We start from the raw sequence: 27,194 nt of genomic DNA on the forward strand, positions 1-27,194 counted from the left end.
CCCCTTTCCCACTTCTCAAAAACAGCCACTTTTAATGTTTTTGGTATTATGACTCTGTCTCTTGATTTATCACCTGTAACCACATCAACTGACTTTCCACTCTGAAGGTGAAAACCTGGGTTCCCCTCCCCCCTTCTTCCCAAGTCTTACTACTTTTATTTTCATTTTTAGTTTTTCTACTGTTTCATATTATAAAGTAAAAAAAAAAAAAATACACTGAAGCCCTACTTCTCGGCCAATGAATTTTGGGTAGAATGCATTTGCTTCCAACTATGCAAGATAAGGAAATTAGTGTTCTTGCATGGCAAACAGTTGTAGTAAAATTTAACCACAGGATTAAAATGTGACTATCATTTGACCTTGCCCAACCCTGAGTGAGGAAGAAAAAAGTACATCTACTTGTTGTCTGAAGCACTAGTTCACTTAACGCAGGAAAAAATGTTAGGAAAGACAGAAATGTAACGAAGAACAGAGAGAACAACGGAAAGAATTTTAAGTCCTCAATGAATTGGAAAAAATAGTTCCAGACCACCATGAATTTCAAAATTACAAAAGATGAGGCCAGAGGAAGAGAGCGCAGCATTCAGGCCGGACAACAGGAAGGAACGCTGATTAACTCCTCTTTCACACTTATCTTCTCAAAAGAGAACCATCATAATGCAAACACTGATGCCCAGAGGTGCTGAGAAGACAGTGACTTATCGCTGAGTTCCAGTTAGCATCAATAATTCTGAGAAACACAGAGCATCAGAAGGGATTAAAAACAAAAACAACAACAACAAACGTGAAAAGGGCAAGTACCCTTACTGTTTTTACAGAGGAAAACAATGGACGAGCCTAAACACTAAATATTAGTAAACCTGATGGGAATTTAGCAATATCCTATAACAGATTATTAAATAATAGCTATTGTTTGTTAACGATTTGGTATGTCCCATGCACTGTGATAAGAGCTAATCAAGAGTCTTACAAGCACTTGTTACCATCACCATTTTCCGGATAAGAAATTAAAGGCATATTAAGTATTTGCCCAGTCACCAATAAACATTTGGCAAAGCCAAGATGTGAACTTAAATTCCATCCTCTTAACCAGTGGACTAAACTGACAGTACATGAGGACTTAAAAATGAGAAAAGTAGACGGATGAGAAGAATAGTCTCTAAAAGCAAGATCTATCAAGTTAGACACTTTTTGCAAAATATCTGACCATGTTGCAATGGCATAGACAAAGATACACTGTTAAATGATTATGATGCCATTTACACAAAATGAGATAAAACAAAAGACCCAAATGTGTATACAGAATAAAGTGTAAAATTTCGTTTCTTTAATTATCCCTCTTCCTGTCCCCCAACTAATCTCTTGGATTCCAGTCTCCTGACAAGAGACAAATATTACCTCTGGTTGGTATGTATCCTCTGGTTCTTACCTATTTTAAGAAAAATGTTGGCTTTACAGTAGCACATCCCACTTGACAGTGGTTATTTCTGAGAAGGAAATTGGGAGCAGAGGAGTCATATCGTTCATTTATATACTGCTTGTATGTTGTACAAAAGGAATTAATATATTATGTAGATAATACAAATGGTTTTCATTATAACGATGCTCAAAGAAAACAGGGCAAAAGTTTCTAAGTATGACCTCAACGACCTCCTCGGAAGGGAAAAGTCTGATATATTTAACTACAGAACCATTAAAAACTTTCACATGACAAAAACATAAAGTTAAAAGATACATATTCAAGCCAGGAAAATATTTGTACCAACAAAATGACTAATAAAATAATGGTATCCTGAGTATACAAAAAGCTCTTACAAATAAATAAGAACATATAAAATGTATAAAAACTGATGAAAGACATAGGCTGCATATATAAAAATTGACTAAGGACAGAAACAAGCAATTCATTTGAAGAAAAAAATGGCTAAAAGCACCAACAACAAAGTTAAACCTCAGTAACAAATAAATGTAAAATAAGGCAGCAATATAACGGCAAGAACTAAAAAGAATAACACCCAGTGATAATTATGGCACGAGAAAGCAGAACCTTTTACATACTAGTGATAGGAATGTAAATTGGTAACATGTGGACAACAAATTGGCATATGTAAATAATCTGCTTAAACAAAACATAATAGAAGTTCCTCTGGAAGTTGAAACTGAGAAAAGGACTACAGCCTTGGATTGCCATGACAGCCCTCCTGTGATATACTGTGGGGGCGAACAGTCCTGCTGTGCTCTTCTCTGCACTGACCACATCTGCAGGATTATGTTCACTTCTGGGCACTGCATTTTAAGAGACACGTTGACAAACTGAGGTATTTCCACAGTAGGACACCAAAATTATGTGTGAGGGCTAGAAACTCCATGTCATACAATGAGCAAATGAAAGAAAAGAGAACATTTTCCTTAAAAAGATTTTAGGGAAGATATCACAGCAATCCTGAAATACCTGAAGGCCTATCACATGGAAAACAGAACTTGTTTTATATTGCTCAGGAAGGCAAAAGAAAGCCCACTAGTACTCAGAGCTGTTAAATAATGAAACAGTTATGCCTTAACGCAGTGAGATTTTAGTTACCCACAATATCTGAGATAAATGATCCAGCAGAAACACAGCAGAAAAGATTCTTCTAGGTGGGAAAAGTTAGGTGTCATGAACTCAGAAGTACTTTGCAGTTCTAAGAGTAAAATGTGGATAAATATTCCAGAACTATGACCACTACTCTATTCTCACTCTAGTGTCCAGAGTGCACCTACCTGATTTGGATACCTTATACACTAATCCATGCTGGGACGAGCAGAGTCCTTTGCAACCACTTTGGCCAGGAAGAACCATGCAGTTATTTCTACCAATTCCTACCGTTAGTTCCGTTTTCCCTCACACAAAAACTTGACAGATAAACGTGATCTAGAATCCCAGCATTGCCCTTACCAAAACCCTATCCTAGATGCAGGCTGCTTTCATAACTGTGATCTACTTTGTGTTCCCTGCCCTGCCTCAGCTGTCCCAATTCTAGTTCTTTGCCCTGAAATCCATGACATACTGCTATTTGACCTTCTAAAACTGTTTTCTTCCTCATACACTCAAAGACTAAGGGCCTACTATGTTCAAATTACTGGTAGACCCTAGATGCAAAATATAGTTGTATTAGACACAGTTCTTGCCCTTGGGGAGCTGACAAATGACAAAGAGAAATAGTGGATCTACATAACAGCCCACATAAAGCCACAAGGAAGCAAAGTGATATGATACTGCAGACAAGAGAAATCATTCTAACTTTGTAAGAATGTGTGAGCTGGGGAAAAACAGAGATTGTATTAGAATTTATATTTGAAGGACACAGAAGCTTTTCATTGCCAAAGACACAGGAAAAAAAATATGCCAAGTAAAACACTGGCATAACAACAACAAACGTTAAAGAAAATATGGTGGTAGGTATACAATTAATCCCATCAGTAAGATGATGCGATTCATGATACGATGTGAACAGATAATTTAAGAAAAGTTTCTCTGTGTCAAAGGAAATACAAACGGTTCCTCCAAGGAGGTAACACGGTAAGCTCCAGAGGAACAGCTTCCCTGCATTCCCCACCAGGACACAGGGTCGTAGTGATACCACTCAGTCGTGTAGGGATTCAACTGGATAGAAGATACTCCCCTTTTTCCATTCTCACGGGGTTTTAAACTCTCCTCCTGTGCAACAGTTCTGAGCCCCTCCCTCACCAGGTACTAATAAGAGACTTTTTAAAAAAGAACTCCACTACCTGCCTGAGTGTCAGAAAGAAATAAAAGAAAGAAACAAAATATGAAGTAACATAAAATTGGCAATAAAGAAATCTCAGCTACTGGTCCAGGCTAAGTCCCTAACTCAAAAAAAATCACCTGTTTTCTAATCTGGAAGACAAATGAGTATAAGATGAGACGACTTCTAAAGTCTCCTCTAGCTTACAATTCCATAAATTCACTTAAAAAAAAAAAAGTTCAGCTATGTTTCCAAGTGATAGGAACTCAGCCGGTTGAAACCATCAGTTTCCTCAAATATAAATGCAGACAAAATTTCTACTTCACATAACTTGTTATGAGCAATTCTATGACAAAATTAAGTGAATTATAAAACTTAAACAAGTTTTTATATCCATACATTAAAGCATGTACCTATCAGAGTATAAGTCAGGTGACTTATATCAGACTAATCTTTCCACACATAAAATTATAAATTCTGTATAAAATATAAAAAACAACTAGTTGAAGGCAGTGGAAAGCATCAAAAGCAAGCACAAACCAGACGGAAGTTGGCACCTGAAACAAGGAACTGCACTGGGTGAGATCTGCATTTATATAGCTTTCTGCTTGAGGGGCTCCCCATTTCCTTGCAATTAAGGTGGATACAATTTAGACAGAAAACTATAGTCTTGCTGGCTTAAGGAGTCAGATGCTGGAGTCAGAGATGCCAAAATGTCTGGAAAGTAAGAGAGATACCCCACAAATAAGGGAGATACATGGGGCAGCCCAAAAGCCTACTGTAAACCCAACCCAAATTCTGGCTAAACCTTGAGTTTGAGTTGTGCATGCATAGGAAAGCCTCCATTGAAAGCAGAAATCAAAAAGTGGAGAGAAAAGCTGAGATTTCAGCTTGCTTATCACAATAGGTGAAATAAAGTGCTGAGTCTGAATAGGACAGTACCAATTAGCACAAAAACCAAGTCTCTGGAGAAAACAACAGATCACAAGTCTGTAAATATATCATCACAATGAACTGTATGCAGCTGAAAATTACTAGACATGTGAAGAAATGAGAAAGTAGGCAAAGAAAGAAAGCAGTCAACAGAAACCAAATGAAAAAATCCTAATGCTGGAGTCAGCAGACAAGGACTTCAAAGCAACTATTATAAAAATATCCAAGGAGATAACAGAAAATACAATCATAGTAAATGAAGAAAAATGACAGAGGAGTTAGTGAACTTAACAGCTTAACAGAAATTGTTCTACCTCTAGAGCCGAGAAAAAGAATATTGAAAAAAATTAATGCAGCCTAACTGACCTGTGAGACATTGCCAGGTAGTCTTCACAGGTATAACCAGAGTCCCAGAAGCAGAGGAGAGAACAGGGTAGAAAATGTTCTTTAGAACTAACGGCCAACACAACTTCCCAAGTTTGGTGAAAAACATACATATCAAAAAACCAACCAAAAAATCCACTAAATCCAAAATGGGATACATAAAAAGAAAACAACATGTAGGCACATCACATTCAAACTGCTGAAATCAAAGCTAGAAAAATCTTGAAAGCAGTCAAGGAAAATAACATGCTATATATAGGTAACAATACAAAATAACAGCTGACTTCTCAACACAAACAAGGGAAAGCAGAAGAAAATGAAATGACGTCTTTAAAGTGATGAAAGAAATAAATTAACAAATCAGAATTCTATATACAATAAAAAAATCCTTCAAAAATGAAGATGAAATGAATACATTTTAAGACAAACAAAAATATGAATGTACTAGGCACCAACAGATCTGCGCTAAAAGAAGTGCTAAAGAAGGCTCTTCAGGCTGAGGGAAAACATTATCAGATAGAAGCTCGAGTCTACAGGAAGAAATAAATAGAAACACTGCAGGTAAGTAAACATAAAAGACTGTATTTGTCCTGCTCTTCTTTAAAAGACATAAAAAAGGCATAAAACAAAAATTAAAACACTGTATCATAGTTTATAACATATTTATATCTAATATATATGAGAAGAGCAGCACAAGGCACTCAGAAGGGGGGTAAACATAACTGTAGTATTTTAAGGATGTTATATTTTACATGAGGTAGTAAAATATTAACCCATTAAAGAATGTGATAAATTAGAGATGCATATTATACTCTCAACCTCAACCTCAGCACTAGTGACATTTTGGAGTAGAATTTTTTTGCTTGGGGAGAACTGTCCTGTACATTGTAGAATATTTAATTAGCAGCATCCCTAGCCTCCACCCACTAGATGCCAATAGCACACCCACTCACCCCAAGTCATGACAACCAAAAATGTCTCCAGACACTGCCAAATGTTCCCCGGGGAAGAAAAATAACCCTGGTTGAAAACCACTGCCCTACAACAACCGTTAAATAAATAATGCAAGATTACAGAGCAGTTCAGCTTTTTCCATTATGGCCCACCTAATAAGACTAGACTTCTTTTTTTTCTAATTGCTCTAGCCTCCCATATGAAATTTTAATACCACAGATATACGTACATATTTACATGTGTATAACATATCCCATTGGAAAGGCACAAACGACTATAATATCTACGTTTTTTGCACCCTCCCCTGGAACCAACTATTGCCCCCTTGGGGGAAATATCCTCCCTTCCACTGAGAATGCACACTGACAGAGGAAATCTGGATGAAATGCTAAAAAAATTCCAATTAACCCAAAAGAAGGCAATATATATATACTGGCAATACACACAAACACACGAACAGAGAAATTTTTTTAAATAGGACAAATAGAAAACAACAAAACAGTAGACCTAAATTCAATCAAATCAACATTAACCATCGATTTGTTTTATATTTTAATAAGAGGTATAACTAACAAGCCAATAGCAGAGATAAAATGAGAAAATAAAAAAATCCTAAAGCCAAAAATTACAGGAATATGGGAAGAAGAAAATTCAATCATATCAATAATTTCCTTAATAAATATGAATGGTCTAAATATGAATGGTCTAAATTAAAGGGTAAAGACTGTCAAATGAGATTAAGGGGGGAAAAAAAAAAAAACAGAACCAGACCAAAAAATATGCTGTATACAAGAGAGGCAGTTTAAATATAAAACACAGATAAGCTAAATGTAAAATAACATTTTAACAAGATATAAGATATAAACATTAATCAAAAAGTCTGGAGTGGTTATATTAATAACAGACACACTGAATTTCAAGACAAAGAGTATTACACCAAAGAAAATGATGGACATTTCATAAGCATAAAAGATGTAATACATCAAGAAGATATAATCATTATAAATGTGAACACATCTAATAACAGAGCTTCAAAATATATAAAGCAAAACAGAAAAAAGAAACAGATAAATTCACATAGTTGGAGATTCTACCTCTCTCTCAGTAATTGATAGAACTAAAAAAAAAAATCAGCAAAGTCAGAGAAGATACGACTCACCATCACCCATGCTGACCAGACATTTATAAAATACTACACCCACAACAGCAAAAAATCAAGAGAGACCATATGGTGGACCATAAAAAAGAATTTTTTTAAATAACAAAAAATTCCAGATGACTGAAATTTTACATAGTATCTTCTGTAATTACAATCAAATAGAAAGCTGAAATCAAAACACTAAGCTATCTAAGAACCCCTATATATTTTCAAATTAAGCAAAATTCCTCTAAAAAACCCATGGTTCAAGGAAGGAATCACAATGGAAGTTAGAAAACATTTTACACTAAATAATAATGAAAACATATTTCATTAAAACTTGGGGGACATATTTAAACAGTGAAGTAAGGTAAACCCATATATTTAAGTGCTTGTATTTTTTTAAAAAAGAAAGATTAAAATCAATGATGTAATATTTTACCTTAAGCCAGAAAAAAGACAAGCAAATTAAAATAGTAACGAGCAAATGCAAATAGAAAATAGGAAAAAAGGACAAAGAAAACAAAGCAAAAACTTGGCTCCTTGAAAAGACTTGTGAAATGTATAAACTCCTAGTAAAACTGATCAAAGGAAAAAAAAAAGAAAGAAAGAGGGAGAACACAATTTACCAATATCAGAATTTAATAAAGGGATTATCATTACAGATCCTGCAAACATTTAAAGAATAAGGAAATATTAAGAGCAACTTTATGCCAAATATATCAACAACTTAGGTGAAATGGACAAATTCCTGAAAAAAATCATAATTTGCCCAAACTGACACAAGATGAAACAAAAAAATCTGAATAGTTCTATATCTATCTATTAATGAAATTGGATTATCAGAAATCTCACCAAAAATGCTCCACCCCAAATGGCTTCATTGATACATTTTACCAAACATGTTAAGTCAGAAATAAACCCCAACTTATGCAAATTCCTTCAAAAATTAAGGAGAAAGGAATATTTCCCAACATATATATTTTAGGAGTCCAGCATAGCCATTATACCAAAACCTGAAATGAAAATGACAGACCATTGTAAATGCAAAAGAAAGATCCTTAATAAGATATTAGTATATCAAAACTGGTAAATTAAATATAATATATCATGACCAAATGGGATTTATTCCAGCCATGAAAGTAATACACCATATTAACAGAATAATGGGAAAAATCAAATAGCCATTTTCAGTAGGAATGGAAAAATTTTTTGAAAAAAGTGAATACCCACTCATGAAAAAAAAGTCTCAGCAAACTAGACGGGAACTTTCTCCACCTGATTAAAGGCAGCAATAGAAAACCCACAACTAACACAATAGTGATTATTATATAATAGGATGATGATAGTGGTAAAATAAATGCTTTCCCAAGAACATGAAAAATAAGGTCAAAAGTCCATTCTCACCACTTTTACTCAAAATTGCACCAGAATTCCTAACCAGCGAAACAAGACCAGAAAAAAATTAATTAAAGGCATTAGGATTGCAAAGGAAGAAGCAGAACTGTGGCTCTTTGCAGATGACCTGACCATCTACACAGAAAATTAGTAAAAAATTCATGTGAATTTTTCACATGAATAAGTGAATTTAACAAGGCTACAGGATACAAAGTCAATACACAAAACTCACTGCTGATTGAGAAAGGAGTGTGTGCATGTGTGCGTGTGAACGTGCATAACAGCAGCTCTACAGTTCTTTTTTTTAATGTATTTATTTTGAGAGAGAGAGAGAGGGAGCGTGCGAGCATGCAAGTGAGGGGAGGGGCAGAGGGAAAGGGAGAGAGAATCTCAAGCAGACTCCCCGCTGAGTGCAGAGCCCAACTGGGAGCTCAATCCCATGACTCTGAGGTCATGACTTATACAGAAACCAAGAGTCCGAGACTTAACCGACCACGCCACCAGGCACCCCTAGGAGCTCTACAATTCTATAACTCTAGAATGCATACGAAAGCTTATCATTTGACGGGTCTCTCCATTTGGTTTACTTGGTTAAAATTTTCAAAATAAATGTATTCAAATTATGAGAAAAATAAATTTCACATTTTTTAAGGTTGTAGGGGCAGAGGGAGAGGGCAAGAGAGAATCTGAAGCAAACTCCACGCCCAGCACGGAGCCCACTTGGGACTCGATCTCACAACCCTGAGATCATGACCTGAGCCGAAATCAAAAGTCAGATGCTTAACTGACTGAGTTGCCCAGGCACCCCATATTTCACGTTATTATAAATACATTAAATCTCAGAGTTCCAATGACATTAGAAAATAAATTTAATTTTTTCAGTTTTAGGCTCCATTTGTAACATCAATAGTCAAAATGAACTTCTCTAATCTCTCATGTGATTTATTCAGTCGCTATCACAGCTCTTTACTTTCTGTGGAAAATGCTCGCTGCTGAGTAGTAAACAGAAAATCATACTGTCATTTTCTATTTACATAATCACTTGATAATTTATTTCAAAACTCACTTTGTGAATAAAACATGAACAAAAGGTACACAAGTATGTACAAAGTAAAGGAGAAGGTCCTTGGACTTGGCTAAGCACCCAACAAATCGTGCATTTTGCTTTTTCCATAACAGCTTAAAACTGACTAGACCACAACAATCACACAGTGAATATAGCCCAGCTTACAATCTTCACATTACTAAAATATCCTGCATAGTGGCAGTAAGCTATTTTGAGAGAGAACGCATAGACTCATGAAGTTTTAGCTTGGAATTACCAAACCCTAACATTCCAGTTCCTCTAAACAAATCATTTCAAAGAATATAAAACAAATACCATTCCAAGGTCACAGTTTATGGATATCCCTGAACTGGAAACTATTAAGTACAGGCAAACTAAAGGGACGAGTTCTTTGAAAGCACAAACTGGTCACATATACAGAACACAACACGAAAGTTCAATTTGTTAGATATTGAGGCAACAAAAAGTGTAAAAAATCTGCAGCATTTTCATCAAATGCTCTTAATGATAAAACCACCTCTTAGATTTGTCACCAATTTCCAAATGGCAAGATTATGAGTTGACCAACAATACATTACAGACTCTAACCTGTTATCAAGAAACTGGCTCTCTACATTTATAAGAGACTACTTACCTTTTAACAGTACTATTAAGCAAACAGAATTTTATAAATTACAATCAGCCCTGGTTGATAGTATCGCAGTCTACTTACTTTTACAATTTAGACCTTTTAAGCTGGTTAAATTTTCCACTTTATTAATAGGGTAAGTTTCTTCACAGCAAATATCACCACTAGCTGTAATGGGATAAAAAACTAAGAAAGCAAAACTTTTGACATCAAAGATGTCTGCAGAGATCTGCAGTCACCGACAGTATACCCACGGCTGGTCTGTGAAGGAGATCATCGAACAAGTGTTTAATACCTAAGCAGATAGCGTCTATGCTGATGTACGACCAAACTGTGAGCTTCTCTCCCAGGACCATCGGAGCAGAAAATGCAGGTGGCACTGGATTCCATGTGTGCTATGTGATGTTTTCTTTACTGTTATCTCCAACACCACCAATCCAATGTTACCGTGGTATCTCAATTAATACTTACCATTTTGTAATTGCTCCAGAAAAGTACAGGAAAAAAAAGCTTTTAATATTGATATATCACCAATAACCAAAGTTAAGAAAGCATTTGTCCCACACAGTACCATTAATTATCTTCAACTCTGTTTTTTCCTTTTCCAGGACAATACTTACTGAAACACAACTTATTTACACCGAAAATACAAAAAAAATGAGATTCTATCTGGACAGGAGCTAACAAGAACGGATTCATAAATACAAGTTTGAGGAAAAAGACTGATATTCAAAGTAAGGGCTGTTATAACTTTTTTCTACCAATACTTTTATTAATAATTTAAAAATACTCTATACACATTAGCTCATAATGCTTACCACCGCACTGTGAAGTAAAGAAGGCAGATGTTCTGGTATTTATTTTCAAACAAGTACACCCAAGTTCAGGTGATGAAAATCTATCTGCCCAGGGTAAACAGGCAGCAAACAATAATGCTCTTTTAGAAGAAATTCTTTGAACGAAAATATGGCCAAACGACAACAGACTACCTAATGAAATTTGCCTCACTAAAACACAAAGTTATTAAAATCATACTGAAAATCTCCAAAGGAATAAATTAAGAAAGGTGGAGAGAAAAAAGTGTCCAGTTTGGTTCCTCCTAATATTTCAACTAATGCTTTGAAGAATACAGTTAAAACTGCCATCACAAATCCTCATTCAGTGAATCTAACTTGTCTTAAGTACAAATAGAGGACACGGCCAGCAACCTCAGTCTTTCATTCACAATTGTAAGCACACCCACAGGAAGCACCAGATACCTGAGGAACACTACCACCACCAAAGAAGAACCAAACTAAACAAACTGAAAAAGTTATTCAGAGGGGAAGAAAAACTTAAAAATAAAGTCTAGTTAGTGTCCTAAGATTAAAGACTGTATTATATCTGTAAAATGAGAGCCAGTGGCTATGAACTAGAAAGCATTCCCAGAAATATAAAGTAAGAGCTGAGACAGATAACTCAGTAAAGGGCTCAAAGAAATGGTCAAGGAAATCTTCCAGAACAAGGCAGGAAAACAATGACATGGAAGTGAAAGAAAAATCATAAAACCACAACATTGATACAGATGCTGTAGGGGGAAAAGCCATAAAAGAATACAGAGAACGCAGAAGGAAAGAAATAATGAAAGAAATACAGAAGATTCCCCGGAACTGAAGACATCATATGCCTGCATATCCAAAGGGTCCACCACATGCTTTACAGGATGAGTTAAAAAGACCTACATCTCATCCTCCTTACATTTCAGAATGTCAAGGATAAAGGGGCATGGACACAACAAGCTTCCAGAGAACAAAAACAGGTTCCCTAGCAAGAAATGACTCCTGTTAGCATTAAGCCTCTTATCAGTAAAACTGGTTACCAAAAGGTAATGGAATGAAACCTTCAAAATTCCAAAGGAAAGCTGTTGCACAACTGAATTCTATACCCAGCGCAGGTATGTACTGGGTGTGAAAGTGAAAAGCACAGCTCTGAATACTCTGTTGACAAGCACCCCCCATATATTCTTTCTGAAAAAAGTACTCCAGGAAATTTAAAAAAAGAAAAAATTACTCCTAGAACATTGCAAAATAAATCCAAAACAAATCTGCAAGATAAATCCAAAACAAAAGGGGAAAGACATGAGGCCTAAGAAAGCACAGAACATGCCCAAGAATGCAATTAAATAACATGCTATTAGCTGAGCACCATACCCAGAAAAAAGTCGGTTCACAACAGAATTTCAACAAACTATGATTAAAAAGCTGAATAACCATGTGGTATGATGAAGAAGGCGGACACTTTTTTACTAAGAGGGGGGCAATATGGCGACTGGAAAATCCAGGAAAAACCCGTACAGCCCAAACTAGAAGCCAAACTAAAGTACATCCTGATCTTGAATACCAACATTTGCTCTCCGTGGCTCCCATCTACCCATCACACTACTTGTTTAGCAACACGTAGTATTTACTTATCACAGTACTGATTACTGCTTCCCCAAATCAAGCAGTGAAATTATTACAAACCTTGACAACATTAAATAAACGTTACAGTTGACACAACCTGGGAGGGGACCATGAGGAATCCAGGGGAAAGACTGTGAGGGGTACTAATTTTTCTCAACTCATAAAGTAGCAAGTTTAGAGATGATGCCTAAGTACTTTCTAGAATTAACAGCACAAGTGTTAGATGTGTAGCCACGAAGCCCTCCCCCCTCCTTCAGGGAAGGAAGGAAGAGAATAGGTAATACAAGTTAAATTCTTCATTTTGACAATGGTGAGATATATACTCGATTATGTAAGATTACTCAAATATAAAGTTTAGCATATCATACATAAAATTGAGATAATAATCCCTGAAAAGATTAAAAATAGAAAAGGTCTAAAATGGCTATATCTGAGAAGAAAAACCAGTTTGAAGAAGTAGAAGTAGAAAAGATTTTACATATCATTTTATACCTTTGTATACTACTAACGAATGCGGAAAAACACAGAGAAACCTTCGTCCATTTTTTCTTGTTTCTCCATCCCACGTACTATATACCAACCTTCTCTTATGGTATTTCAGACAATGCACAATTAATTAAACAAACTCAAGGACCATCCTAAATCTTTGACAAAATGTGGTGACAGCAATAGTTTACACTGGTGTTAAAACTCTCAAAACACATCCATATCCATTATCTTACTTAATCCTCGCAACGGTCTTATGAGAGCAGATTTCAGAGCTTAATAAAGTATTACCCCCAAAGTAAGTAAGAAAGGTAGTATAAATGTAATAGGCAAGTTAAAAAAAACAGAAATGTCTTCATACAGCAGTGAAATCTGAAAATGCCTCCTAAATTTATAATAGAATACACAATAAATGAAACTTAACAATACAATAGTTGGCTGAAACAGTTTTTATCGTGAAACACACACTTACCATATGACCAGCAATCTCATTCCTAGGTTATTGCCCAAGAGAAAGTGAAAACACATCACACCAAGATATGCACTCCCTAGCTCATGGCAGTTTTATTCACAATAGCCAGAAACTAGAAACACCCCAAATAGCCATCAGCTGGTAAACAGATAAATTGTGGTACGGCCAAACTATGAAATACGCCTCAACAATAAAGAAACAAACTAATGATATACACACAACATGGATAAATCCTTAAAGTATTACATTATGTGAAAGTAACCAAACACAAAGGGCCGTATGACTCTACTTAAAAGAGATATTAGAAAAGGAAGATTCCAGTGGTAGCACATCAGTGGTTGTCAGGGTTGAGGAACGAGGGCTGACTGCATCAGGGAATGAGGGCACTTTTGGGGTGATGGACATGTCTGATGTCATAGCTATAGTGCTTGTTACATACACTACTGTATAAACGTAGCAAAATTCATCAAAGTGTACACTTAAAATTGGTGAATTTTATTGTTATGGAAATTATAACTCAATAAGGCTCATGTTTTAAAACTCAGTCATACACAATCCCATTTAACTTCTGACAACAGCTTTTCAAGCATAGGAATTAACTACAGACCCACAAGGAACATTGAAATCACTATTTAAAAGGCAACTTTTAATCAGAAAATAGATATAGTACACAGGAACGCCAAAGTCCTGAGAATGAAGCAGTCCTCATTCTACTCAATTTGGCCACGTGGATAAACACTAGTTGCCTGGCAACTAGTCTACACTCCAGATTTCTTAATAAACATATTGACCATGTTTGCAGGTGATCGCATAGAGGATAAACTAAAGTTCTTCCTTCAGTGTTAAAAAAGAGTAATAATGCATCTGAATTATTTACCTAAAGTAGGAGTGAACAAGTGAACAAGAAATACTAAAACTAGATCATGAAAAATAAAAATATGAAATGAAACATAAACACACACACACACACACCACAAAAACCCTCTCTTCATTTGGTCTTTTACTTTCGGACTCTCCTTACCTCACTTAAAGGACTGCTGAAGCCATGAGTTTGTGGGTGAACTCCTTCCCTTTAAACCTGTAAGCCCCTCCCCTGCTACCACCCAAATCGGCTTAATATAAATTTACTTGTCTTTCAATGCAGACAAGTTAGACACTTTTCTGGAAATCAAATCATCCGAAAGACATCTCTATGGATTGTAGAATCTGTGGACATAGAAAAATACAACACGAACTTTCTGTAACACGCAAGCACACAACATACCAGGAGGCCAAGTCTTCGTAAAGTTGATGATAAATTACCAAAATCAAGAATTACGGAGAATCTCTAAATAACAAGCAAATTCCTAACATATAAGTTAAATATCCTTTCTCTCTCACTGGACAGAGACTGTCCGCTACTCTGTGAACAGTTTCGGAACAAATACCAACTTCCAGGACACCGCTGACCATGAGCACACTTACCAAGCACACGACTCTCGGCTTTGGTGAGTACTTACCCCTCTTCTGAACCCAGCCTTCTTTCACGACGGTAACATCGCTCATGATGGCTCCCCTCTGAGCCCCCAACTTGGAGAAATGCTACTGTGCGGTATCAGCTTTGGGGTTTGGATTCTCTGCTGCTGCGGCGGCCCTTCCCACTCTCTAGTGATGACTCAGCCTGGAAGGAAGTATTGAAGAAAGAATTTCTTTTTTTTCCATTCTTGCAACTCACATAGCAATAACAAACAACTAATTCTTTGTAAATGTCTTCAACTGGCCTGACCTCACATAAAACTCTAACTCCTCAAACTGGGGAATTTATTTATTCAATAGTTCTATAATGAACGTGCTTTCCTGGTCTTGTGACAGATTTCAAATGATAGTGAAACTTTTAACCTAAGAGGTTGTAACAAAAAAAACGTCTTAAGAAAACCACCGTCACACCTATACAAATAATACAGAAAATCTGTTCGGCGCTATGTGTCGGAGGTGAAAAGGGAAGAGAATTAAAGTTAGGTGAACTAAAAGTAAACTTCCCTGTATGTCGAGTTCCAAAATCTCTGTGGATTTAGGAATATTTATGGCAAAGCCATTGTGAATGTTTTTAATAGCCATATGTTATGGAAAACACAATGTGCTAAGAAACCAGCACGTGTCTATGCTTACTCTGCCCTACTCCGAGAAATATTTTAGACAACTGATTAATTAGATGACAACAAATTTTTAGATTACAATAAATAAAATATTATAAATAATATAAAATCAATTCTTTTTTAAAATACACGAAGTGAAACAAAGGGAATATGAAAGTGGAAAAAAATACAGGGTATCCAAGATGGGTCAAGAACAAGTGCTTCCATCTAGTCTTCTCAGGTAATCCTCACAATAAACCCAGGAGAGTACCATTAACTTCGTTACACAGACGAGTAAACTGCGGCTCACAGAGATTATGCAGTATGCCTGACTTCAACACAACTGCTGAATGATGGAACCCAAATCTGAACCAGGCCTTCTGACCCCAGAGCCTGCAGTCCTAATTCCAAAACTATCCTGCCTTAAGATAAAAAGAAACCAGAGTAAAAGTCTACATATTTATAAAAGATGGGCTACAAATTTAGCAGGGAAGCTTTCAGGAAGCAATGCTAATAAGGGAACACAATCGGTTACAATATTTACATTATCCATAAATATTTTTTAAAAGAAAAAAAGAAGTTGCTTCAGAAGGAATACAATTTTTCCTGGAATAAAAATCTGAAATTTATCCCATGGGTCTTTGTAAGATACCTTGTAGTGTAATAAACAAAGTCCTCAAAAATATCCTTATATATACACTAATGAGTTTTACAGGGTTATTTCTCATTGTCCCTCTCAACCTAAAAAGGAAAATGCCAAGATAAAACAGAGTTAAAAATATTTCCACAGAAAGGGACCAAAACATGTGGTCCAGGCTACACTGGCATTATACAGTCCAAAACACAGGCATAAATTTTAGATAACCAGAAAAATGGATGGATGGACTATATAACTATACTATTTTCTCAAATTGGTAAATAGTACATAACAGCAAGTTCAAGGTTAGACTCCCTAGCTATTACTGGGACTGAATTATAGCTCATTTTCCCATGCAAATTAAGTAGAAAGCCTAATCATTTAGCAGTGAGGAATCAAGACTAACATTCTCTTAAGAAAGTCCGACGAAGTTTGTGTGGCGGAATAGAAAACCACCCCCACACGTGCCCTTGCACCTACAGGTAAGGTCGAGACTGTCCGCAGAAGCACTAGGGTCTGCTACTGAAGAGAATCTGGATGTATTTTCCCAAAATATGTTTAAAAGAATACCAAGAGAAACTCCAGGGGAAAAAAAAAAGATGAAAAAAGAAAAAAAATTATTTGGTCAAATAAGTTTGAAAAGTTCTACAAACCATGTCTTTCTCTTAGAACACCCCTATAAACCTCCTAATGATATAAACTATGTATAACCTTACTTATCTCAGAAAATCCTCAACTTACTGAACCCACAGGCTCTTTGCTTTCTCTTTAGTAATATGTGCTGGCATCCAAAGGAACACACTTTGTGAAACTGCCACATAACTCAAGGCAAGACTCATTTCACCACTAAAAATGGGCAAAACAAAAACAAAAACAAAAACCCTTCAGCAAAGAATCCAAACACCATTTTAATCTGATTTATGTAACTTCCTGAAAACTGGCTCCATAATACACAACTAGGTAACTAAAATGGTTAGCTCCTTAGACTACATAAATAATTATAAGAACATTAAATATTGGGAGCTCTGGTGCAAACTGAGGACTTTAGAAGAGGGGCACGTAGTCCTTCCCTTTGGTAGCACCTGTAGCAAGGGCCCTCATCTCATTCAAGCCCTTCTTGGTTTCTGACTATAAGGTTATATTCTCTGGATCAAAAAAAAAATTCCTATCTTAATATTCTTGGGATGGAACATTCTGGAAATGGAACAGATGAGGGGTCAACATTCAGTAATAACCAAAAAATAATACAAATCCAATAAACATATGTAAAATATATCCCTTTCTATTAAAATAATCTGCATTACAACACACCTATAAAGAACACTAAAAAAAAAGTATTTTCAAAATTCATTCCATTTTTTTAAGCTGCCATTTCACTGTTGGGATCTCAAAGCATTTTACAGACGAGGAAACAAGAGTCTAGATGGATGAAGCGACTTGCCCAAGGTCACACAGCTGCTTTCTGAGGGAACCAAGACCAGAGAACCAGGCACATGTTCTTTCTGCTAGCACCACCCCTTCAGTACAAAACAACATACTGAAATATCCACATCAATCCAAATCAGTGAATTTTGTTTTAAAATGAAACTGTTTCGGGGCGCCTTGGTGGTGCAGTCCCTTGAGTTCCGGTCTGAGTCTTGGTTTCCACTCAGGTCCTGAGCTCAGGGTCTTGAGATCGGCTCCGTGCTCAGCATAGAGTCTGCATGAGATTCTCTCTCTCCCTCTCCCGCTGCCCCTCCTCACTCTCAAATAAATAAATTTTTAAATAAATACATAAAATGAAACTTTCAAAAAACTAACTTTTTAGATAAAAATGCTTATCAGTGTTTACATATTTAAAGTGCTGAAACGGATGTTAAATCAACTGGACAAAATTTATAATCGTCATCAGAACCAGTAAACCCACCATTATAGAAATGGCTTTATCCATTTGCATCTTAAAATGTTACCAAATTCTACCCATAATCATAATATTCAGCTTTAAAGTTGCTCCTGGGACTCTCAGCTAAAATGATACATTCTCTGAAAATAGCTTAAAAGACACTCAAAAGTATACTACTCCGGAATTATGACCAATAGGCTAGAAATATGTGCTGTCTTGTGTGCACGAACACAGTGCTACTGACTCTTAAGCAATCCACCAGTGGCAACCCTCTTGCACCAAGTCATCTCCACTCTCCCACTCAGTGTTCCACGTTGTTAAAAACACTAATCTGCGAAATGATGAGCTGGACATGAACTTCACCTCCTCCTACAGTCCCAACTTCTCCAGAAATAACGTTCTATCCAATGAGCTCTAAAAGACAAAATTGGGTTTCTTTTTCTTCTAAGCCTATTGCATTAAATATTTCAATGCTGAATAATCTAATTTTGTCTATTCTTTAAAAAAATGTCATACAAAATTCTTGGCAGATTCTATCTAGAATTTACACAAAGCAGTTACACTAAAGGTACTTTCATTCAAAACTATTTGAGAATTTGATGATAACAGCATTTGAATATCACTTCACAATTTACAAAACATTTTCACATCTTGTACCTCATTCAACAGCATTACTATTTAGTAAAGCAATTTGACAGTGCCTGGCACATAAGATATGCCCAACAAACACAAAATGAATGAATGAGTGGATGAATGAAAGAGCGGGGACGTAGCTTTACATAACGAATGAAGAACACACTAGACAAACTAATATTGTAAGTCAACAGAGAGAGCAGTCTTAACTCATCTTAAAGACAAACCTGAACTCAAATGCTATGAAAGCATCTACACAGAAGTAATTTAAATTACAATAAATATTCTTCCTTAGTCATTAAAGTGTGTTCACTATAGACCTCCAGTAATTGTGAGGACTGGCACACATTAAAATTATCCTCCTTTTCTCCATGTTTTTTGGTCCTTTTCGTTGAGAGGAGGTCAAGTTTCAATTCCCAAACAAGTAAGTATCAACAGTGCCCAAAATTATCTTTGTGAAAGGAAGGAAGAGAATGAATGGTGTATTTTCTTAATGATATTTATAACAATTTTAAAAAGATATTTGTTTACTTAAGGCAACAAACCATTCAGTTTTAACCAATTATCGAAGTTCTTCAAATGTCCTTCTAAAATATCAACACGTAACACATATATATGTAGTCAGTAAACAGGTACTGATTGCCTACTCTGTGCCAAGGACCACACTGAGCATACAAGGAGGCAAGCAAAACAAAGTTATCTTTTCCATGTAATTTGTTATCAAAGTGCTTTCACATATTTGTGAATTTGACTCTAGAATCTGTACAGGAACAACTGCATCTACAATCCTGAGCCTAGCCAAACTGTGACCTATCACAAATGACATTATTTCCTCACCGTTACCATAACCAAATAGTGACAAGTAACGAGTGTAACCACCTGCAGTTCAAGTCTCCTATCAGTTTGGTATGCTTTCTACCAAACAACCCAAGAGGAACTCTCAGAGGTATGTATAACATTTGTGAATCGCTGCAAACATTTTTTTCTGTATCGAATTATTTTTCAAAAATCTAGTCAACACAATGTTTTCAAATAAATTAAAAATCAAATATAACTGCAGCATCACAAAGGAAATGACACAAACAGAAGACCAGAAGGTTGACAAAGGTAAAAGGCATGCGAGCAATTTTCTTTTTTACAAATTAGAGCAAGATTCACAGGTTAGTAATTTCCTACATGTTAATTTCTAAGTTTAAAGCCACAATACTCTCCATAATTCAACTTCCTCTAAACTATATCATTGGCTGTAATTAATACTATGTAGAAGATACTTGCCCCATACCACATTTTTTATATTCTTTAGCTATGCCTAGCCAAACTGAATTAATGAAGGCAAACTAAGGTGCAAAGACAAGAGAATATTGCTACTTTGAAGTACAAATGATTGTCCAGGGTAACCATAATACAATTCCATAGTATCTACAATTTCAAGAAATAGGTGAAACATATGCCATAATAAATGCATAAAGTCATATAAAACTTTTTAAAGGATTTCAGGGAAAGGACAAATACTGAAATGAATGGGAAATTCAAGGCAATTTGCTCTGCACTTCACATAACTCTCAGCCAGTCAGTCCCTCTTAAGAGTTGTTATCCTGTTCATAAACCTGTCGTATGGGGAAAGTGAGTCACACGAACTATGTATTTTGGATACCTTTCCTTTCTTCAGAGTACAGTAACAGACTTTGTGGATTTTCTTAAAACTAATAGACATCTTCACTCTTTCACCCTATAGAAAAATATACTATACTATATACTATGCCTATATTTGAATAGGCATAAGCAAGATTTTCAACTGTCAAACAAAATTTCAGTTCTTTCAACTTCACAAACTTTGAAATATACATACAAAAATGGAGAGTATTTCCCCCTCTTCCCTACCTCAGTTTAGGGCACCTGAGTGCCATTTAAACCAACACATCCATGAATAACCAAATTTTAAGAGAACAACTTGTGCTGGGTGCTGTATTTAATATTCTAACTTGAAACAACTATGAAAATGTCTATTGGATTCCTCTGGTTCACCTAAACCACTGAACGAACAATGGACAAATGATCCCCTACCTTTCTCATACTAAGTGTGGCTTGTCTCTATTTGAAGGTACCTGTAATATAACAGGAAAAGGTTGAGGTTGCCACTGGAAGAATTTCGGCTGCACAGCTAGCCGTACTTTTCCAACACACACGCAAAATCGTTCTAAAATCTGCCTTGGGGACCTCCGTGACAATAAAAAAAAAAAAAAAAAAAAGTCCGCACATATACACAAAATGCAATTGGTATATGGTCCATTTAATGTCAAGAATCAGCTTGACAGATTTTACCCCGGATTAAACTGAGAGTTAACCCACAAGTATGGAATCCTGTACCAAAGCTCGTCACAATGGTGCATCAAAAAGAGCACTGGGCAGGCCCAGAAACGGGGGTCCCTGTTCCCAACTCTGCCCCACCCGCAGTGATGCCACATAAGGTCCTTTAATGAATTCTCTGTGCTTCACTTTTCTCAGCCATAAAAATAAAAGTGTAGCATTAGACAAACTTAAATAGCTTCACAGCTCCTCCAGAGCTGGTATTTATGATTCTGCAAGTTCAAATCTACCAAGTATCTACTTCACTTAGAGATGCCATCTCCAGTGACACCATCATGATTATACACAGGTCGGGTCCTCAAAAGTTTAATACACAGTGGGAAGAGAAAACATTCCAACATCAATCGCACTTTGACAAAATCTGAACTTAACTCTAATACTGGCAAAATACCATCTTTCTCCCCTTCCTGTCCCCTGGACTCCCGAACAGAGTCAGAGGCTTTCTTAATCAATATAAGAGAAAATTCCTCACTTAAAAGTCTTCTAGAGATCTCTTCTGGTATATCATTTTACTTTTCCCTCTGAATATTAGCAAAATATACCCATTTACAAAATGTAAATTCTCTGCAGTTGGTGATAAATATAAAGAGAGTACTGAAAAGACAACTAACAAGCAAATCCACAGGTCAAGAAACATATATTAATTTACTATCAACTACTATTTGAAGGTCACCTGGCAAAGGAAACCTGTTTACATCTAAATGCCAAGAGACTATGGCACTACAGTAACATATGTGAATAACTGAAGCATTGGACTTGGCCTCTGAAACAACTGAAATGAAAAAGAAGGTTACGGATCTGTCGATATATCTTCTTTTTACTCTATTAACGTGATTTCTATGGAAATTATTGTACTATGTTACTGACACTGAGTATGTCACTGGGAAGTCTAATGATAGGTACAAGCAACTTAGGAGAAACGCTAAGGAAAAAAGTGTTTCAGAATGAGGACAAACGGAAGTGGATTTTTATAATGCCGCGTTAATAAGTGTTTTCTCTTGTGAAAACCACTTTCCAAGGTAGCAGGGGCTGTTGTGAAGATTAAACCAATTGACAGACATTAAGCACATAGAACAGCGCCTGGCACGTGGCAAGTGCTCACCAGGCACTGGCTGGCATTGACCCTAAGCCTGACCTAGCGCTGTCATACGTGAAAGACCACGATAAATTTTTCAGTTAACATCCAATGATCCAGGGCTATCCTTCCAGGTGACTACAGAAGAGTGTGTGCTGTAGAAAATGAGGACTCAGCACACTCCTGAAACCTCGAGTTAAAAACAGAGCAACTTCAAAGGATTAAAATATTCTAACTCAAATCTACAAAAATTCATTATGTGCATTAAACTGTATGTTAAGAAAAACAAAAATGCCAAATTATAAGACTGATTTGGTCAAAACAAATGAAATGGCTTATTTTTCTGTCTTGCATCTTATGGTATTCAAATATAAATTATCATAAATTAAGTATTTATTAATGCTTAAAACTTAATCACATTATAAAGACAAGATCCTATCGAATCACGCTAAAAATCCAATTAACACAAGTTAACAATAATTGCCTTATCTTCTCTAGGGTGAATTCTTGAACTAAAAAAGTATAACAACAAAGTATAGCTATCTTTTCACAAAAATATGCAAAGTTCAAGTAAACTCTAAACTTCCACAAAATCAATTTGTAAAACAGGTTCCTCTTTTTAAAGAAAACCAAATAGTTGGAAATTTCCATTGAATTTTTAAGAAATAAAATCTCTTATATGTTTAAATCAAAAGCCATAGTTTAAAAATCTTAAATCCCTACTTTGCACAAGATTCTATTACATTTGTCCTCCAATATGTTTAACCGTAACATGTTTAGATTTGCAATAATTCTGAAAACAAATTCTCTTTCTAATGGTAGTAATCTTCTGAATGAAATGTAAATAAGGGAAGTTTTTAATCAAACTAGCTCCTGGCACACAGTTCACACTCAAATATTTGTTGGAGGAATGAATGAAATTTTATTTAAAATATTTTACAGCTATAAAATTATATAAACCAAAAAGTCTAAAGCTGAACCCTTAAGTACCCTTAAGTACCTTCACATGCACAACTTAAACTCAAAGTCAGTGTCAAACTAAAAATGAATTTTCAGTTGGAAAACAACTCGCTAAAGTAATCCTTACAGAAAAACTAAGTGTAGGGGACAAAATGGATACAAATAATAGCTTCCTAAGTTTTTTTGTAGAATTACTTTAGATATTTTTTAAATGCTGTAGGAAAACCTACTACTTCAAACACCTACCACAAACATAACTAAAAACTACAGCTCTTCATTCATCTAAATTCCAGCGGTGTCTCATTCATGTGATATATATATACACTCCCTCCCTTTAAAATTAGAAGCTCAAGCCAATCAAAAATATTGGGGTCAACCCTAGTGAGACAAACAAAAAGCAGATCTTCAAATACAGTCTCCTTGGTAAACTTTCAAAGTCAAGATTATGTGTTGGCAAAAGAAAAAAAAAAATCTACAGCCCTGATATATATCTTCCAAATTATTGCACATTCACCTCAGAAAGCTGATAATTTACTAAGAATTAGATTTCTTAATAAAAAATACATTCCTGTCTTAGACAAGCACTTCCTCAGTGTGGGTGTTGGTTTTAGACGACCACCTCCTGGAATACTCATACTCATTTATGCGGATTTTGCAATGATGTTTAAGTTCTGAAAACAAACTTTCCTAAACCACGTTTACTGGACCCTTCTAGCTTTGGCTTTTTCAACCATTTCCTAACAATGTATAACCTAATGTAATGAGTTTCCACCAAAAACAAAACCCCGGGGTTGTGTAGTAACTGACAGCCTACTAATAGATATAAAATGGCCATGGCTTCCCAGATATGGAACATATATCTAACTTGATGGTTTGAAGCAGCTACCAAGGTATTAAACTGCAAAAAGTCATCATTTCACATGTTTTAGCTACAGGATGAATTTAAAAAGTGTGAACGTTTTAACAGTACAATAATACAGATACATAGCTTTCGCTATGAATTTCTATTTGAAAATGTAATCAATTACAAACTACTGGGCTCTCGACCAATTACCACACTACTGAAATGAGTTGGTTTTATTTTCACGAGGTTCTCTGGATGCAAGAAATGGGAGCATCCTACCCTTGGCTTATGGGTAAGCCTTTCCTCTGCTTTCAGAAGAGAAACAGTCAATACCGGTCCTGAAGACCTGGCCCCAACGAGACGCAGCCCAGCCTAAGTGCAGATCCCCGGGTAATCCCAAACAAGGAGTGACCCCGCCTGGGAGTCAGGGTGAACACCGCGACCAGCCAGGCTTCCACTCTGGGCTCTGAGGCCCCGCCAGCATCATGGCTGGTGCAGACCGATGCGCAGGAGGAGGAGGTGGACGAGGAAGAGGCTGGTTTGTTTACTTGTAGCCTGAGCCGCCGCCGCCGCCAGCAGCGACAGCATCACTGGATCCGCCAAACCCAGCATCTTCCGCACATTTCTATTCTTAGCACACAACTCCCAAGCGGATTAAAACCCCACTACTATTAAAAACACAGACGAGCACGTTACCCACCTCCCACACACACCCCCACCCCGCTCCAGGGCCGTCTTTTCCTGCGCGCCGGCAGTGGGGAGGGTGGGGAGGAAGGAGACCCCGGGGGACGCCGGTGCAGCCTCGCCTGCACCCCACCCGGCGCGCGCAGACAGCCCCCGCGCCGGGGAGCGCGGCAGACGGCCCCCTCCCCCCAACCCAAACACGCCGGCACGGGCGCTCCCCGCGTTATATAAGCCCGCCGCCGCCCCCGCCCGGCCGGCGCCCCCTCCCCACGCCGCGCGGCCCGGGCGGGCGGGGAGCGGGAGCTGCGCAGGGACCGGAGGCGCCAGGGCCGGGGCAGCGCAGACACGGCCGGTACCGCTAGGCCGGGAACACCCTCCCCGGCCCCCCGCACGCCGCCGCCCCCCGGCTTCCCCCGGAAAGTGAGGGGGTGCCAGTGTCAGCGGCGCCGGGCATCCCCCGGCCTCCCCACCCACACCCACACCCGAGCCTCCGGTGACCCGGCCCCCGCCCACGCCACCGGCGCGGTGACAACCCAGACGCCCCCGCCTCCCCCCCCACCCCGCCGCCGCCGCCTCCCCCCCCGCCCGAGGGAGGCCCGGGGCCGGGGGCCCGGAGGGAGCGGAGGCCAGGCGGGGAGGGGGCGAGCGGGGGGCGGTGGCTGTTACCTGCAAAGGCGGCGGCGGCGGCGGCCCCGCAGCTGCTCGGGCGGCGGCGGAGGATGGAGCCGGGGGGGCGGGGGGAGGAGAGGGGGCGACTCGGGGGTCCCCCCTCCCTCCTCCTCCCCTCCTGTCCTCCCCCCACCCCGCAGAGCCTCTGGCCCCCCTGGAGCCCGGTGCGGCCGGCGGGAGGGCAGGCGAAGGCTGCAGGGGAGGGAGGAGGGAGCCGGCCGGGCCGGGCCGCGGAGCTGGAGCGGGAGGCGGCGGCGGCGGCGGGAGGGGAGGGCGGAGGGAGGGAGGGCGGCGGCGGGGGGAGGAGGAGGCGGAGACTCTACATGGGAATCGGATATCGGCTACAAATTCAATTCATCACCAGAAAACACCGCTCGGGCGGGGGCCGGGTCACGCCGGCGAGGCGGCGGCGGGCAGAGGCTCCGGGCCCCGGGGCGCGCCGGGCGCGGGTCAGGGGTCTGCGGCCTCCTGTGGGGGGCCGCGCCTCGCCGGGGCGGGGGGGACCCGGCCGCCGCCTCCCCGCCCCCTCCTTCCTCCCTCCCGGGCCGCCGCCGCCGTTCGCTTCTCGCCGCCGCCGCCGTGGGGCTTGTTGTTGACTTTGAGGAAAACTCCTGACGTCAGGGGCTGGCTCTCGGCGACTGGCGGGAGCGGCTTCCCCGCGTCCCCGGCCCTGCCCGCCGCCTCTGCTCCCCTCCCTGCCGCGCCCTCGTCCGCAGGCTTCCCCGCGCCCCCCAAACCCGCGGCGCCCCGCGCCCCCTCTCCTCTCGCGAGAACATCCCCCCCAGCCCGCCGGAGCCCGCAGCGGGGGTAGGCGCTCCTGGGCGGGAAGTTCTGGCTCTCCCCGCGCCCTCGTGGCCCGCGGCGGCCCCCGAGGCCCGCCGCCCCCCGCCACCGCCCCGGGGAGAGGAGGTGGGCGGCGCCCCGGGGGGCAGCTGAGGCCGAGGGCCGGAGCCGGCCTCAAGCGGACCGCACCCGCCGCGCCCCAGGGCTCGGTCCCGAGCGCGAAGCCTCCCCGCCCGTCTCCCGAGAGCCGGCCGGGCGGCTCGAGCACACCCCTCGGAAGAGCAGCCCCCCCGGCGCACCCCGGCAGCCGAAGCCACCGCACGGGGCACACGGGGTGCCCGGGCATCGGAATTCACTCTTGAAATGACACCCTTTTTAGGGATATTAGTTTTCGTTGACTTTGGGGAAGCCATGATGTATTGCAGTCACCACGAAGAAGATAACCAGTTCTTTCTTCTGAAGTTCATGGCTCCTGAGAATATTTGCAAGGGAGACCCAAGTTGTGCAAAATGGCCATACTCTCCTATGCATCACAGCCCATAAAGTTATAAAAGAAGTTTATTTTTTTTTCCTGGCACCATGTTTTGTCGCTTCTGTAACACTTTGAAAAACCCGTATTGTTTCACCACGTGGCTCTAGCCTGGTTGAGGTACCTGATATTTCTCCCAACGCAATATTCTTGGTAATACTCCTCGCTTCTTTCTGTAGAATTCCTCCTGACATGCACTTCCTTCCCTGCTTTTCCACGTCCTGACAACACTGTGCCGGTAGTCATTCTCTTATACTGTGTGTGGACAACAGCATGACACCTGAGAAGAAGGGGGGGGGAGATTAAGGCAATTTTCCCCATTTGTAAGGGATAATTCTATAACAAAATTTGCCTTTTTAAGATACACAAGC

At 39.1% G+C, this 27,194-nt stretch overlaps 1 protein-coding gene across 5 annotated transcripts in view; it reads right to left on the reverse strand.

The window, feature by feature from the left end:
* AKT3 (AKT serine/threonine kinase 3) overlaps window positions 1-25,542 on the reverse strand; it is a 306,055-nt gene extending 280,513 nt beyond the window's left edge. For 2 of the 5 annotated variants that reach the window (XM_008694786.2, XM_008694770.2), the window contains exon 1: window positions 15,146-15,327. In XM_008694786.2, coding sequence (XP_008693008.1) covers window positions 15,146-15,191 — 46 coding nt within the window. In that variant the 5' untranslated portion in view covers window positions 15,192-15,327. Of the gene's footprint in view, window positions 1-15,145; window positions 15,330-25,508 lie in introns of those variants that run through there. The other 3 variants (XM_040636074.1, XM_008694783.2, XM_040636075.1) reach the window with 3 other exon arrangements.
* Between the last annotated feature and the right edge of the window lie 1,652 nt (window positions 25,543-27,194).

The sequence above is a fragment of the Ursus maritimus genome, unplaced genomic scaffold (genome assembly GCF_017311325.1).
Source record: "Ursus maritimus isolate PB19 unplaced genomic scaffold, ASM1731132v1 scaffold_2, whole genome shotgun sequence".
Lineage (NCBI taxonomy): Eukaryota > Metazoa > Chordata > Mammalia > Carnivora > Ursidae > Ursus > Ursus maritimus.